The 16,677-nt window shown below is 59.2% G+C and overlaps 1 protein-coding gene across 1 annotated transcript; it reads right to left on the bottom strand.

Moving 5' to 3' along the window:
* Positions 1-2,014: 2,014 nt before the first annotated feature.
* Positions 2,015-4,604, bottom strand: LOC136992332 (maestro heat-like repeat-containing protein family member 7). The gene is made up of 6 exons (XM_067298609.1): positions 4,581-4,604; positions 3,836-3,950; positions 3,284-3,424; positions 2,798-2,974; positions 2,296-2,451; positions 2,015-2,071 (listed from the first exon to the last, which is right to left on the bottom strand). The coding sequence occupies exons 1-6, from the start codon at positions 4,601-4,603 to the stop codon at positions 2,015-2,017; spliced, it is 669 nt and encodes a 222-aa protein (XP_067154710.1). The 5' UTR covers position 4,604.
* Positions 4,605-16,677: the final 12,073 nt, after the last annotated feature.

The following is a 16,677-nucleotide window of genomic DNA, read 5'->3' as shown; positions in this document are numbered from 1 at the left end:
GGAACAGATGGACGGGCTGATGTCCTCCTGCAAGCCTTGCAGGGCTGAGAGGGAAAGGAGGCGAGCAGAGATCAAGGCCCTGTATCTGCACAGGCCCCAGGCATCCCCTCCTGACACAGCCAGTCCCACCCGGCTCTTCCCACAGCCGGGAGGGAGCAGGGGGGACAAATGGATCGGCTGGGAGCTGCTGGCCAGGAATGTCCCAAAGGCGCCTGAAATCTTCTCTCTACTCTACCCACACCGCCCCTGCTCTGCACGGCGAGCAGAGCCCTCCTCGCCTGGGGCAGGCATGGCAGCTCCCTGCCCAGCATCTGTCTTCCTCCCACCAGCCCTGCCTGACACCCTGCTGCCCTCACTCACCCTCGCAGATGGCCTCCAGCTTCTGCCTGCTCCGGCCCCTCATGCGCCGCCCAACGAGCCCTAGGCACACACACAGCCCCCCATAAACCCTGCTCCACAGCCCACCCTCAGCAGCAAACACGGCCCCCAGCCCTGCCCACCTGGCCATGCGCCCACCTCCCCTCGGGCAAGGCTGACCCCAGGGCGCTTTCCCAGTGGGACACCCAAGGGCCTTGCTGTGAGGCACTGAACAAGGCTCCCACCAGCCCCACACGTGTGGCCAGAGATGGCAGAGGGTGACACGGAGCCCCCGGGCACCCAGGCCCTGCATCAGGCACTCGGGGCTGCAGCAGCCACAGTCGCAAGGCTGCTTCTTGCTGCCAGCGCAGCAGCCGGGGCTGGGGCCGAGCCGCCCCGGGACAGAGAGGGACCGCAGCGGTTGGGGCTCACCAGTGAACCTCACAGCCGCCTCTCGCAAGGACTCCTGGGGGTTCTGCAGGTACGACAGGCTCTGGCGCAGGTATTCTTCTGCTCTTCTGCTGCGCTTCGCCAGCTGGGGAGAGCACAAGGGCATGGCCTTGGCACACACACCCCTCCACGCAGCCAGGCAGTCCCTCCAACCCGGACCAGCCTCCCCGGCCTTCCCCTGCCAGGACACTCGTGACTCCCACACACAAGCTGGTCAGTGCCGAGCTTTGGAGGGAGCAGAGGGCGGGCTGCTCCCCAGGCACGCTGAGGTGCCCTCCCGCTGTAGGGCCCAGCTGGGCCAGAGGCTGCTTTAGCATCCCATGGGTCAGCAAGGGGAGAGGAGCCTGGAGAAGAGCCCGCTGGGGCAGTGTGCTTGGAGAAGGGCAGCGTGAGTGCTGCTCCAGGCTGGCGGCTCTGCGATGCAGCCGTGGCGAGGGGCACAGCTGCCTGCCCCACATGCTGGCCATGAAGGGGAACAGGCCTTGTCCGGGCTGGGTCTGGGCGCTTTGTGGCCGTCCTTACCAGGCACTCGCCGATCCTCCATGTCTGCGCTGTCTCAGCCAGGTGCCTGAGCTGCTGCCACTTGAGGAACTCGGCAGCACCAACGAGGGCTTCCTGAGAGACCTGCACAGCAGCAGAGACTGGGAGATGCCACCGCAGCCCAGGGGACAAGACCCTGCGACCCCCTCCTCTTGGCAAGCCTCAGGGCCTTTCCTGGCCCCCCGTGGGAAGAGGCAGCAGCTGGGCACCAAGTCTGCCACAGGGCTCAATGTCCCGGGCAGAGACGGGGAGCAAGCAGCACCTCAGGCACCTCGTCCTGCCTGGGCAGCACAGCAGAGAGCCCCGAGAGCTGCTGAGCTGTCGCCAAGGCCGGGAGGAGGCTGAAGGGCTGCAGTCGCAGAGACGCCTGCGCAGGACTCAGCCAGAACTACCTCCCACAGGCATTCCCCATGTGGGTGCTCGGCTCCCCGGCCTGCTCCATTGCCCAGACTTGTGCCCCGGCTCCTGAGCTGGCTACCCCGGACGCAGGACGAGGCCCCTGCCCGCACTGCATCTCCCTCCCCGGGGCTCTCCCCTCCCCAGGCTCGGCGGCTGGGGAACATGTGGGCTCCCCAAACCCCTTGCGGGTGCTGCCCCCTCTGCACAGACCGAGGGCACTGGGGGTGCAAGATGAACTTTGTGAGCAGGGTGTCGCTTCCTGCCGTGCTCAGGCCTTCGGCAGCTGGGGCATGCCCAGGGCCCTGAGGCATCTCCAGGGCCCCTGCTGGGGCAGAGCACAGGGGCAACAGGGATTGGGGGTCAAAGCCCAGCCTCGCACAGCTGCGGGGCCAGCTGCAAAGCCCCTAGGGACTCCAGTGCTTAGACATTTGTGGCCACGCACTCCAGCTGAGCCCTGTGGGACCCGGGAGAGCAGGTCTGGCAGAGGCCCATGCCCAGCTTCTCATCCGCTGCTTAGAAACTTCTACGCCCCTGGTTAGAAATGCATACCTGGCCCACGCTTGGGCTCTCATCATGCCCATGGAAGAGCAGTGGGAGCAGGCTGCAGTGCACTTGCTTCTCCAGCCGATGGTCTTTGGTGTCCACCACAATCTCCAGCACATCTCTGAAGAGGTGGATGGAGAGCTCTCGCACATGGCTAGACTCCTGGGGGGAAGGAAGAGGGGCATCTCAGCACTGCCGGCTCCAAGACCACGGTCTCCCTCGCACCTGCTCCTGGCACTGCGGGGCCAAGCACAACACGGAGCAGCCGAGGGCAGAGAGGGCACTGGCTCAACGCACTCCTGCAGCACAGCACACCACGGGCAGCACGGGGCAATGATCCCAACAGCCACCGGGCAAAAAGGCTCCTGGCAGCGCCCGGGGCCTGTGGTGGGAAGCACAAATTCACGTGCTGGGGGCACACGCACAGGGCAACACACCACAGCTGTGACCCCTGCACACAGCCTCACACGCACACCAGCAGCGCCCCCGGCTCTCCCCACAGCCTTACGTCATCAAAGAGTGGCAGGAGCTTCTCGACCAGCACTGGAGCGATGCAGGCAACCGTCTTTTTGTCCATGATGCGCACCACGTTAGTGAGCACCACCAGGGCCTTAGTGCTGACATCCCTGTCCACATCCCGCAGTCGCTCCATGATGACTGGCAGCAGAAACTGCATTTTTCTTACCTGTGTGAAACACAACGTCATTTTCTGAAGAAACAGAGCACTGCCCTGGCAAAAAAGCCTGGGATATCAGACACCAGCTTCCCCTCTGGCTTCCAAGAAGCTGCCACGGCAACTACTGCAGCAACCTGCCGCCAGGCAGGGCTTACCAGCACAGCCATGGCAGTGGGAGGGACTGGGGGCATAGGAAGGGGGGAGAGCACAGCACTGGCTCCTCTCCACCTGACCAGTCGCCCCCTTCTGTGCGTTCCCCAGCACCCCCCGCCCAGCCCCACGCTGCCCGCACAGCTTCACCCGCTGCCTTCTGCTCACCATCCTCGGGCTCTCGCAGAGCAGGACGAGGCCTCTGAGCACCAGCCCACGCATCACCCGGCGGTCACTCTGCAGATATCTCACAAAGAGGTTCAGGACATTATCAATCATCTTCCAGCAAAGGCCTGGGCAAGCCAGAAGCTGAAACACACGTTGCAGGCAGAAACTGGCAGAGCCGGCAGCACTCCCTGCGTCACGCAGTGCTGGATCCCACCAGCGGCGCAGGGGAAGGGCACCAGGCGCAGACAAAGCCTGGCCCCAAGGCAGCAGTGAGTGCCGAGAGCCCCGCGGGCCCCACTGCCTGCCCTGGGCCTCAGGCAGCACCGCACAGATCCCTCGCCTGCTCCTCCGCTCCTCTCCACCATCCACAAAGGAGGCACGAAATACACGTGCGGACAAGAGCTAGCCCACCACAGAGGGGCCAAGCCAAGGGGACAAATCGCAGTGCACCCACTACCCCAGCTCCACTCACTGCCGCCCACCCCGCAGCACAAGCGCAGCAGAGCAGACGGGTGAGAGGCACCCCAGAGGCACCCCTGGCAGCACGCTCACCTCCACGAGGAAAGCCATGGCGGGGATCTCCCGCAAGGGCTCCTCCAGCCGCAGCAGCGCTGACAGCCGGCGCAAGAAGAAAGCCCGCAGGCGTCTTGAGCTCTTCCTCATCTCTCTGGCACAGGGAAGAAGGCACCGTTGGGCCTGAGCAGCCCAGGCAAACGTCTTCTGCGATCGCATTGCCCCATCCCTCTAGACACTCCCCTACGGGCCGTGACAGGCAGGGCAAGGCCATGTCTGCACTCAGCTCCGGCAGCTGGCAGCATTTGCACAGGGGGGCATGGTCACTCCGCACCACACCTCGCCACGACAAAGCCCTTGCCCAGCATCATTAGGCTCCTTTTGGCGGGGGAGACTGGAAAAACACCCTTCCTGCCCTGAAGTCAGACCTCCAAGGTGACCCATCTGCTCCTCCCCACGTCGCAGTCAGGCCCCCTGGGCTCTGCTAGTGTTCCTCTGGGCATCCTGCCTCGGGAGGGCTCTCTAGGGCTTTGCGAGGGGACTGCTGCTGCCCATCACCCTCTCTTGGGCCTCCTAACACCGCATCTCCCCCAGCAGTGCGCAGAGCTGGGCAGCAGCTCTGGAGCAGGAGCTGCCTTGGCCGCTCTACTCAGCCATGCCTTGGTCACAAGGCCTGAGGCTGCAGCCCCTTTCTTGGAGAGCTGGGCACCCCTGCGAGCTCTGGGGAGCACCCTGTCTGCAGGGGAGAAACGCTGGGGCAGAGCGGGGACAAGGGGGCTCTCACCTGGCCAGCAAACCCACTCCCATGTGGTAGGTCTCAGCGCGGAGCAGCAGGTCCCAGCCACCCTTCCTCGCCAGGACCAGCAGCTGGCTCTCGTAGCCAGCATGGCAGAGCAGTGCTTTCATGGTCCGCACTGTTAACCTGCGTGCGGAGCAAAGGCCAGGTCACGCTGGCACCCCTGGCCCTGCCTATAGGTCCACGGCAGAGACGGCGGGGCTGCGGTGGAGCACCTGGCGGGGCTGGTGGGAGCAGACTCTTCTCCTCGGCATTCCCTCCAGAAGATGTCAGCCTCTGCCAGCGTCAGCTCTGCACTGAAGGAAATCTGGAAGAGCAGCGCCAGGAAGAGCTGGGGGAAAAACACCTCTAGCACCTGCAGGCAGGGCGGCTGCTGGAGGATCTGCTGTAGCGCTCTGGTGGCCTGCAGAAAAAAAACAGACACACCTCTCGCTGCTGAGACGTCCCCGTTGCGCTGCCCGAGCTTGGGGGTGAGGCTCAGGCACTGCCCTGCGCCTTGGGAGAAGCAGCAGTGCCTGCCCTGGCTGTCTGGCCAGAGCAAAGCCATGGGAGCTCTTGGGGCTCAGCTCCTCTCTGTGACATGGCCTTCCTGCGATGGTGTGAACATCACCTTGGAGGGCCACATGCAGCCTGCAGGCCACCCTGGCGTCCCTGACCCAGCCCTTGTGGCCTGCCTGGCCTCCGCATTGCTCCTGCCTGCCCCTAACCATGCCCCGCACCCTCATCCTGCCCCCAACCCACGTTGCCAGCGTGCCCAGCGAGGCAGGGAGATGCAGACAGGGAGGAAGACAGAGAGCCGCTCAGGCAAGCTCCGGCGCTGTGCACAGAGGGCCCAGAGCAGGCGCGGCAGCGCAGCGTGGTGGCGCGGCCGATGTTGGGCGCTGGCCAGGGCCCTGCCAGCCGCAGCCCTGGGGGAGGTCACAGCTTGGCGGTGGATGGGGAAGGGCAGAGGGCTCCCTGCCTCTCGCCTGCAGGGGCGAGCGCAGCCCTAGGGGAGAGCGAGGCTTCCTCCACAAACTCACAGCCAGCGAAGAGACGTCCATGGCGTCCCCATCCGAGGTCACTGTCCTGTGCAGCGGCCAGTCCTTCAGCACACTGACCAGCTCCCGCAGCACCCGCTCCGCAGCTCCGGGCTTCGACACCAGCACCCGCCACATGGCCGCGGCAGCGCTGCAGGCCCAGAGCGCTCTGTCAGCAGGTGCCGCAGCCGCAGCGCCGTGGCCTGGGCAGCCGCACAGGGCCTGGGCTGCCCGCCAGCCCTGCCTCTGCCCACTGCCCCTCTCTGCCCTGCCCCACCAGGCACCACACGCCCAAGCTCAAGTCCCTTGTGGGGCAGGGAGGCAGCAAGGCGAGCGGGCTCAGGGGCTGAAGGCAGGCAGGCTTGGTCAGCTCTGCCTGCTGCAGCCCTGCCTGCTGCACCGGGGCTGCCACACGGGGACAGCGGGAGGGCCCAGCCCCTCAGCAGAGTACTGAAAAGCTCCACCTGGCCTGCAGCCCACATGCGATGAGCTCGAAAGGCTGCGGGGCCCCAAGCACGAAAGGCAGGAGGGCCCGTACCTGTCGCATGATGGCGAACAGCACAACAGGCTCACAACCACCTCCTTGGGGTATGCGCACGTCAGCAGCAGAAGAGCCCTGTCCAGGCTGAGCCGCGCAGACACCTCCCCGATGGACAGCACGCTTCTCCACATGCACCTCACCATCTCTGGCACCTGGGGGGACACGGCTCACACTGGGGCTGCTGCCACACTGCAGCCATTCGCCCAGCTCCCACCGAGAACGGCTGCCCTTGCCACCGCTCTGTGCTGCCCTCACAGGGGGTCGGGTCCCTGGCACGCCTGCACTCAGGGGAAAAGCAATTCCCCAAAGGCCTCCAGCCTCGGCCTCGCCACCCACAGGCTACTTACATGCTCCAGGAGGGAGGCATCGTCTGTCACAAGCACATCCAGCATGGCAGCAGCTGCCTGCGCGTCATAGGTGCTGCCAGCCATCATGCCCCTGATGGCTGTGAGGATGCCGTCCGTCCTCTCAGCGGGCTGGAGGTGTTCCCCAGACATCTGCGGGAGAAAGGAGGGCAGCCCAGATAGATACGGAGCACCCAGCGGTGCCCCCGCACTCACCCGCTGGCAGCGCCTGGGGCATGCGCACCTCGCGGGGCTCCAGCTCGCAGCTGCCCTCTGCAAGGGCCCCATCGTCCTTCGCCTCCTCCTGCCAGGCCACCCTGGGGCGGCTGGGGGGTCGCTCCGCCATCCTGGCCACGTGGCAAAGGCTCCGCGGGGCTGCCCGGGGCCAACAGGGAAAGACCTGGGTGCACTCAGGGGGCTCCTTCGCCAGCCCCACGCGCTCCCGTCCGCTCCCGTCGCCGTCCTCCCGGACACTGCGGGGCCGAGGCCGTGCCAGCGCCTGGCAACGCCGTGGGGTGTCACAGGAGCACAGTCACAAAGGGCCCCACTGTCACCCTAGGGGGGCCTGTCACCGGCCGGGGCAGGGGCAGGCTGTGTCCCCTCGGGGGCACAGGGCCGGCTCGCCCCCCGTCCCGGGACACCTCTGGTTGCCCTCGGGCTGCCCCGGGGCCCCGATGGGCGTCTGGGCCCCTCAGGGCCGCTCCCACCCTTGCCTGGTCCCCCCGACCACTCTTCCCTGGCCCTGCCCTCGTGCACCCCAATGAGCGCCCCGCAGCACTCTCTGCTGGCATCACAGGGTTTGGGGTGCCTGGGAGACCTAGAGTCAGAGAAGAGACTACCCTGGAGGCCTTGAGCCCCAGTCACGTCACACACAGGCTGCTTATGTGCTCCAAAAGGAAGGTATCATCTGTCACAATCACATCCAGTATCCAACCCGACCTGCTAGCCATCCCTCTCTTCGTCCAAGTCCCATGCTCACCCCACACCTGGCAGTCCCAACCAGCGAGGCGCTCCTTACCCTGCTCATTTCGCTGACGTCCTTAGACCCCGAAAGCCAGAAGCTGTTGGCAGCTTCCCAGGCCTGCTGGAGCTGCAGGTGCTCTGGGCTATCCTGCGACAGCTCCCTGCCTGCACAGGAGGGGAAACGCAGGGCGGTCAGCAGGAAGGCTCCAGAGGGGGACATGGCCCACTAAGGCGGCAGGGAGAAGTCTCCCCTGGCAGATGAAGAGGGCATGCCAGAAAAGGCTGGGCAGCAGGACGCCCAGGGAGGGTCTGGGCCTATTGCAAGGCGCGGGAAGGGCAAATTGCTTGCAAGAATACAGAAAGGCAGAATGACTCCGAGCGGATGCTCTGGTCTGAGGCAAGACAGGAGGCCTTGGAGCAGCAGGTGCTGCCAAAGGTTTCCCAGGCCACCGCTCAGCACCACAGGGATGAGTGCCTGCTGTCTGGCTGCCCGTGACTGCAAGGACCCACCCGACGCAGCTTCTTACTCTCTTCCCGCTGCAGGAATCTGTACAGGTGCCAAAGAGCATCCGCTGCCTCGTGACTGCTCCCCTCGTCCTCGTTGGCGCAACACAGGGTGAGATGCCCCACCAGCTGCCCCACGATGGGGACATAGTTCTGCTCGAGGCTGGCAGAGCTGGCATCGATTCCTTCAAAGCAGCCGCGGGCCTGGGGGAGGGAGGCAGCGCTGACACCGGGCCTGAGCTCAGCATCAAAGCCCTCAACCCACGCGCCATGCAGGCCTGGATTCCCAGGGGAGCCAGAGCTTTGGTGGCCCCTGACTGCCCTGGCTCCCAAAGCAGCTGCGCAGCAGCAGCCAAGGCCAGGGACGGCTGCCAGACCTGCTGCGCCCACGGCATGCACCCAGGGCAGGCCTGGCCTGCACGGCGCTGGCGGCACAGCTGCCTCCTGAGAGAGCAGGGACCACAGGGGGAAGCCCAAAGAGACAGGCCAAGACCTCAGCTTCAGGGCAGGCTCTTGCCGAGGGCCCTAACCACTGCCCAGGCTGCCCTCAGAGGGAGCCCGCAGCTGCAGGCCACTCGGGGGTGATGACAAGGGGCCATGGGGTGGCTGGAGCTTGCCTGCACCACACGCTCCTTACCGGCAGCAAGAAAGAGCCGATCAGCAGATCACTCAGCCTCGCAATGCGTCCCACGGCCCTCTCACGCACAGCTGCTGGCTGGCACGCGGCGAAGGGCAGCAGCACCTGGGAGGAGAAAAGCTGCTGCTCTGCCCTGGGCCCTGACGGCTGCTCCAAGGCAGGCAGCTCTGCCAGGAGACACTGCGCTCACAGCAGAGCACCGTGGGCAAGCCCGCTCCCACGAGGGAGCCAGGCCCCTCCCGGCAGCGTGCTCTCTGCAGCTGCTGCTGGGCAGGGAGGGGTCCACCTGAGGGGGGATCTTCCCTTACAAATGAGGGACTCGTCCTGGGAACCCCACTCTTGGCAAATACCACACCTGCAAGATGTTCTGCATCTCCAGGAGGCCCGAGGTAGGGCAGTCGAGCGCCAACACCTGCAGCATGCTGTCCAGAGCGTCCAGGGTCTGCAAGGGGCACAGAGGGTTGAGGTGCTTCCTCCCCATTGCCCCTTACCTGCCCGAGAGGGCCTTGAATTCCTCCTGCCCGAGGGGGACACCCATGGTCCTGTGGAGCCCACGGAGAGGCCCCAGGGCAGGAGAGCTGCTGCACAGGGCCCAGCCTGGTGGCTCTGCCCGGCACCCTGCCCAGGGCAAGGCGAAGAAGGCATGGGGGTGGCAAAGCCAAGCCTAGAGCCTGCCCTGCCTTGGAGCTCTCTCTTGTCTCTCGGCACAGGGGAGCCAGGGACCAGGCCAGGCAGCCTGGCGCGCCTCCCTAACCCACCCAGCGCATACCTGGGAGTCGAGGGCAGCAGCCCGGCTCCGCAGCTCCTCCCTTGGAGGCAGGCAGAAGACGCTGCAGAAGCAGGCGTGCAGCAGGCTCTTCCTTTTGCTCTTCGCAAGCAGCCCGACTTGGCTGCAAGCACAGAGAGGGGCCTTTCAGTGCCTGCAGCTGGCAGCAGGACCTTTGTGCCCTGGCAAGGGGGATGCAGACCCGGGCGTGGCAGACCCACGGGGGATACCCGCACTACGTGGGGAAGCCACCTCTTCCCCCCACGATGCTGGCCAGGGACAGAGGACAGGCCTGGCAGCCACAGGGCATCGGGACCCATATCTCCTGCCTCACCCTTGGGGAAAGCTCAGGAGATGTGGGAGAGCCCCAGGGCCCTCTCTGCCCTCGCGTCTCCACCACCCTGGGGCCCAGCGCAGGCCCAGCAGATGACACCGGCAGACTCCTCCAGGATGGGGGAAGCCTCCCAGCTAGGACTGGGGCCACCGGCACGTCTGCTGCGGAGGCCCTGGCCAAGCCAGGGGCTGCGACAGCTACCTCATTGCGCTGATGGCAAGCATGACTTGCTGCCGCACCGCAGTGCCCAGCTGGTCGGTGGGCTCCTCTTGCAGCAGCACCTGCAGAGCACAACCACGATGGGCCATGGCAGCTGCCAGGGCCCAGCGAGCAGTCTGCAGGGCTGCCAGAGCCCAGCTGCCCCATGCCACCACTGACACCCAGGCGGCCCCCTCCTTGCCCAGGACCCAGCTCCCCCGCCTCCTCAGAGGCTCCAGCAGCCCCACACTGGCAGCGGCTCTGCCCACCAGCCAGGGCCCCACAGCCCCCCGTGCTCAGACACCCCCGTCCTGCCCTCATTGCTGGGCCACCGCCCCCTCCCTCCACCACGCCTGATGGCGGTCCCCTCTCCCCTCACCTCCAGCGACTCCGCCAGTTCCTGCCTGCACAGCAAAAGCTCCTGCCATAACAAGATATTGGAGGGGGCCGCTGTGCAGAGGGTGCGGACGCAGGCCAGGAACCGCAGCTTCTCAGCCGCCTCCTGGTACCAGGAGCAGAGGGACAAACAGAGAGCGTGAGAGGGGCAGGGGCACGGCCAGCAGCACCGCAGCACTGCAGGGCCTGCAGCCACGGGTGCGGCGCCTGCAAGGGAGCAGCCCTCCACGGCCAAGAGCCCTCCGGGGGCTTCTGAGCGTGGCGCACCCCCAGGCACCCACCACGAGATGCAGGCTCAGCCCAGCAGGCAATGGCGACACTCACCTTCCCTCGGCGTCTCAAAAAGGCGCGCATGTACCCCAGGGCTTCCGCCTCCTCTCTGGGCACAGTCAGGCCGGGAGCTGATGCAGAAAGAGAGCAGGCAGAGCTGCAGGGCTGCCAGAGGGAGCAGAGCAGACAGCCGAGCCCTCTGCCCCGCCGCACGCCTGCTGCCATGCACGCAGCCAGCCCCGGGCCAGGCACCTGCACTGGCCCACGGACACCCCGGCTGCCCTGGGCTCGCCAGGCCTGCGAGGTGCCCAGCGGACGGGGCGCAGCGCTGCAGCACAGCACTTTCAGGCCCCGCGGCCCCGGTACCCCCACGGCAGCCCCCACGGCAGCCGGGAGCCTGGGGCAGAGCAGGGGGGCTCACCCGGGGCTGCCCTTCTCCCCAGCCCCATCACATCCAGGCGCCCTTTGCCTGCCTCCCCTAGCTTCCAGCCATGGCCTTGCCGTGGGTTTCTGCTGTGCTCGAGGGTCTCACTGTGCTGCCATGGCAGGGACCCACATCCCCAGCCCAGCCCCGGCCCCAGGGACAGCAGCCACCGAGGGCTACGTTGGCCCCTGTCCCCCTGCCATGGGGGGATCAGGGTCACCAGGCCAGGAGAGCAGCTTCTTCTGGCAGCTATTTGCAAATGACATCCTTACCCTGCCCACAGATGGCATTTGCATCGGGCCAGGAGATGGGGGAAGAGAGCAGCATCCAGGGACAAGGGCTGCAGCACCCCAGCTTTGTATTAGCTTTTAGTTTCTTGCTGGAAGGGGAATCCCAGCACACTACAATATATTTTGCAACGAGGGGAGGTACTGGGCATCTGGGTGCACAGTAGGCCGGTATCACTGTAACTATTTAGGGCATCCTCAACTTGCCTTGTGTTGTGGGTGTGAGCCTATGGAGCTCCTTGCGCTGAAGCTTATACCATTAAGCCTTCAAAGTGAGTAAACCTCATGCAGAAATACCTAGCTTGCTGCCAATAAAAAATCACTAGGGCTAGATAAGGTATTTGCTTTTGGACAAAATTTCTAGTGTTTTTGCTTCTGAGTGTGGCATTCAAGCAGTTACCTGCTGCAACTGGACAAATATTAAAGCAATGGAAAGCCTTCAAGAAGTCCTTATCACATTTGTGATGAAAAAGCTTATAAGAGTGCACATGTAGGACTGTTCCTGGCACATTTCCTTGCTGAAGTTCTTACCTGCTACAGGTATTTGAGCTACCCCGTGTACTGAAATAAACTTCCCTCTGAGCTGCAGACGTAATTGGGTCTGCACATCTACCTTAATTGACAAAAACTGACATAGGGTTAAAGCACAACATGAGCTGCTCGGTCCTAGTGTTAAAAGGACTGCATATTTGACTGCATTGGACAGCAGGATCTATATGTGCAATAAAACTTGGAAATGTCTTTCACAATTACTTCGGATTCTTGCATATTAAACTAAATAGATTCATCCAAACCCTGTTAGTTGCAAAGAAAGCGGGGTTTAAGTTCTGGGTACTGCCTCTGAGAAATTCTGCATGTTTTGCAGAGTGATTCTGCTACTCAAGTGCAGGTCTCCAAGGAAAAGGGGTAGATCCCGTCCCCCTCCTAAAAATTGAACCATTGTTCTCCCATGCATCAAGTAGTATCTTGGGTGTAGTGTTCCTCAAGCCATCTCTGGGAACTACAAATGACTTCCAGGTCAGCGGTGGGTGAACAAACTGGGGATTGAAAACTCACTGAACTTTTATGATGAAGTGAAGTCAAACTGTGACTGCAGGGTATGGATCAAAATACTTAAGTGGAATAAACCAGGAATATGGCCTCTGTGCTGCACAGTTCACAGACGCCTGAGCCATCACTTTGGAAGTGTGTGGATGATGAACGCTGGTTGGGGATGGCAGGCAGGACCTGACCTTGCATTGCTTTGCTAAAGGCTTAAAATTAGCCTGAGGATGCAGCCATTCTGTGTGTTCCTGGGGAAAAAAAACAACTTGCTTTTGCTATTTGAGATCAGATGCAGGAAGCCAGTCCATTAGGCAAACTGAGAGTGCTGGTCCCGATACAGCCTCAGTCGCAGCGGTCAGGAGAGCAGATCAGTGCAAACAGCAGACATTGTACTAGCGGATACACTGCAGTTTTCTGGTTTTATTCCCCTCTCTGAACGAGGGCCTGCTACAGATACGGCGATGCTCTGAATTTTAGTCTCAGCATTCATGTCCTATTTCCCTCAGGTTTGGCCACCGCTGGACTTTGCTTTTCATGTCATTCCAAGGTTTAAATGTTGACTGGTTCTCAGACGCAGAGAAGCAAAAAGCTGATTAGCATTACTGCTAGCTCCAGGGCTGAGAAAACTTCTTGGGGGAAAGGTTGACATCAATTATTTGGATTATTTGGCCACTTAGGAAGAAAGCAGAGAAACTGAAAGACAAGACTGGGCTCCCTGTGGCTTGCAGAGAGCAACCTGGTTTGCTCTCTGGGGCAGCCGCATTGCCACGCTCTCTACCAGCTCCAGCCTAGAGTTGCTTTAAGGTAATTCACTCTGGCATCGCTTCATCTGGGACACGACAAAACAGGTGGAATTGGGTCAGATTAGCTTTGTTCTAGCAGAACAATACAGGTTTATTTGGATGCCCTTTTTTAAACCTTAGCAGAGGACTTCTGTGCAAGGAAGGCGTAATTCTTGCCTGTCTGACTTCAGAGATGAGAGCGAATCACTCTGGAGACCTGGGCAGTAGACCGGGAAACAGCTGCAGCCAAGCAGTACAACACAGCTGGCTGTGGGCTACTTATCACTTGACATAGTCAGTGTTGGATGGAAGCCCATAAACTGCTCTACATGACCCAGACACAAAATCCAGCAATATGTGCTTGGAAGTTGGTAGCATTATGCCAGGTATACACCGTATAAAGACCCAGGATCTTGCACAGGGACCTTCAGGTGGTTTTTGTCAACCCATAAGCTCAGGTAAATATATCATAGGACAAACCTTTCTCTTTCTAGACCCCCTGAATTTTTCCGGTTGTCTTCTTATTTTGGCACATCCCATGTTTCTCTCCCTTTGGGATGTCTCACTCCTGGAACACAAGCCCTTGCTGATAGATGCAGCTTCCCAGTGGTGTTTCTGGGTGCTGAGTAGGACAAGGCTCCACTTGGTTTCACCCACGCTGGCCTCTTCAGGTGCTCAGCAAGTGCATCAACTCGGCAGCAGCATTGAGAGCAGCGGAGAACAGGAACTTGACTGACACCATCATACCCAGGAAGCGGTAAAGGAGAGGGAGAGTCAGACATCCCCAGCCTCTGAAACATTAGCGTGACTTCCAAACCCATCCCTTGGTTGTTTCACCTCCCTGCTCATGCCTTTCCCTCCCAATTTTGCTGGTACTATAGAGAAAATATATCCACTGAAGTACCCTCAGCGCTTGCTTTCTCCCATGCCATGTTAGCCCTGCAACGTGCATGACTGTCAGAAGCTGACAACCTGTAATACTAACAGCAGAACATCATTTTTAGTGTTTTGCATTTTCATTTTGCATTAGTATATTGCATTTTCAACATATGTTTTGTAGCAGCTGGCTAAACCAATCTGAGATGAGCTTAATGCAGCTGGATGAGCTTAATGCAATTTTATACCTGTGTGCTGGAGACCAGAATCCCAGCATGGAGTGGACTATACAGCACAGATATATGCATGGAGCTGGACCAGACAAGGGCTTGTTTAACTTCTCTCTTTACCTCGTTGCCAGATGCGGCCTCACAGAGTTGGCAAGCGATGTGCTTGTGTCAGATATTAGAGTGCCAATTGATATGGAGATCCATATCTTTTTTATTCTGTACTTAGCAGAAAATAGCGCATCGCGTCGGGAGTGTTTTCAGGGCTTTGCTTTTGATCTGTAAAGCAGCGTGAAAATCCCTGAGCAAGTTTAATGATGCAGTAAAGCTAGAGCTTCTCTAGGAGTAAAGACTGTTGCCTGCTAATAAGTTAATCAACAAAGCCTGGCTTTCCAGGTGAAGAATTAATTAACCCCAAGTGCTTCACAGGCTGGCTGCCATAGTAACAAGGGGACAGGTGAGGGGGGACAGAAAAGGTTTGGTCTGAGAAGGTGAGTTTAAGTAGGCAACTCCCAATATGTAAGGCAGAGCATCTCCTTCCCCTTTACCCCTGCAAATGCTAAGCTTCCTGGGTCAACGCTTTTGTCGCAGTTTAGGGAGTCTTCTGCTTGCAGGCCAAAGCAATCTGTACTTCCAGTGTGGCTGAGCAACTTGAAGGTCCCCTGTCCTGCTCACCATCTGCATATGCTGCATTCAGCACAAGCACTGGGCAGGGGCGAGTCCGGGAGGGTAACACCACGGGGGCTGGTGGGTTTACAGCAATCCTACTCACCTTCACCGTGCTTTGCATTTCCAACAGGCCACGGGTGTTGCCTGTATCCGAGGCATAGGAAACAGCTTTCATACTCTATTTAGGAATCATAATTATGGTTTTGTACTCTGTACAGAAACCAGCTTAGTTTATGAGCTGGACATGTTACTTCTGCTTGTGGTAAGGAAATGGTCAGGTTGCTGGAAAAGCCAGCTGCCATTGATCCAAAGAAGTAACCAGTCCAGCATCCCAACTTCTGAAAGAAATCTAGCTTCCCAACTTCTTAGACATAATTGGTGTGTTTTTTTAATTGACCAGGACTCTCTTGGAAATCAGTTTAAGCTCAACTAGAGCAGCTGCATGAACAGCAAAAGCTGCAAACTAACTCCATGTACATGGAAACAAGAAGTATGAAAAATGTTTTACTTAAATATCAAACTTCTGGATCTCTTCAGTGACTTTTTTGGTCTTTGTCTCTCTTGTCTATCTTGATATAATCATATGTATGATATCCAGGGGATAAGAAAGTGCTATTAAATCCTACTTTAAGAGTAGAGCAGAAACTAAGTCCAAATCCCCATGGGTATTTAGGCATCCAAACAACCTCTGAAACCCTTGAGAACAAGGCACTTCTGTGTCTTGAGCTCTTCCCAAAGAAACCAGGTGAGGCTGCCCAGATAGATCTGCTCAGAAGCCAGGTTTGACATCATGTCTCCTGGCCTACCTGACCTCACCCCCCCCCCCTCCCACTCAGGAACAGGACAAAAACAAAGTTCAGGCGGAAACCCCAAATCAACAGGTTTGGTTTAGCTTTAAAGAGAAGCTATTTGCTGCCTAATATCTCTACTTTATCTGATCTAATGACACACATTAGCTTTTAGCCCATGACTCTCCCTCTGCATAACAAAGGAAACATTTTCCTACCCCAAAGCTGAAGGAAAGTTCCTGGAATTCCAAGGGAGGAAAGAAAATAAACACCATTCAATAAGTTTAGGGTCCTGCCTTGCAACTTTTACGATCATAATTTTGTTTGGTGAAAGAGCAAGATGTTCTCAAGCCAAAGACCTAGGTGGAAACCAAACTGCCACATCCTCTCAGGATGCACAACTCCATAACGCTTGAATCAGTTCAGCTGCAGTTGGAAGAAAGCTTGTTAAACACCACTCCCTGCTTGTGATCACATGCAAAGATGAAAACAAGATCATCTGTACAGGGCATAAATGAAGCTAGAGAACTCCGGTATCCATCATCACAGATCTTTGCCCCTTTACTAACTAAAGTGTTGGTAATGAAAACAGGATCACAGCGCTAAAACAGCTGCTTCTTTGCAGCACTCCTAAGGACATCATGTTGTTTTGAGCATTAGGTAACTGCATACCATTGGGGGAGGAAAAAAAACAAAAACAAACAAAAAAAACACTTGCAATAATATATGAAAGGACACTGGTTTTAGCAAGTTTTCCTATGATGACTTAAAAATATCTTCCTGTTTTTGATGGAGAACATTGAGGTGCTTTAAATGCACAGTATTATCACAGAGAGGTTTAAAGGAGCCCAGAATTTGAAAAAGGCAAACAAGGCTGTCAAAACAGCCCAAGTTGAGTTTGCTTGAATAAGCTTTTCAATTTAACAAGGGCAAGAGGATGGAGCATATTCTTAGCAAGCCTGGAGACCACACCAAACAGCAAGGGATACGTGGGAGGGCAGAGCAGCTACTAAGAG

This window comes from Apteryx mantelli, chromosome 6 (assembly GCF_036417845.1).
Source record: "Apteryx mantelli isolate bAptMan1 chromosome 6, bAptMan1.hap1, whole genome shotgun sequence".
Lineage (NCBI taxonomy): Eukaryota > Metazoa > Chordata > Aves > Apterygiformes > Apterygidae > Apteryx > Apteryx mantelli.
This window is presented reverse-complemented; position numbering and strand designations above follow the sequence as displayed.

Coding starts and splice junctions, on each gene's coding strand:
- LOC136992332 (XM_067298609.1), bottom strand. CDS start 4,603: ATGGGAGTGGGTTTGCTGGCCAG. Junction 3,951..4,580: donor GGAGTGGGTTTGCTGGCCAG/GTGAGAGCCCCC, acceptor TCCCTGTGCCAG/AGAGATGAGGAAGAGCTCAA. Junction 2,072..2,295: donor AGAGCCCAAGCGTGGGCCAG/GTATGCATTTCT, acceptor GCTCTGCCCCAG/CAGGGGCCCTGGAGATGCCT.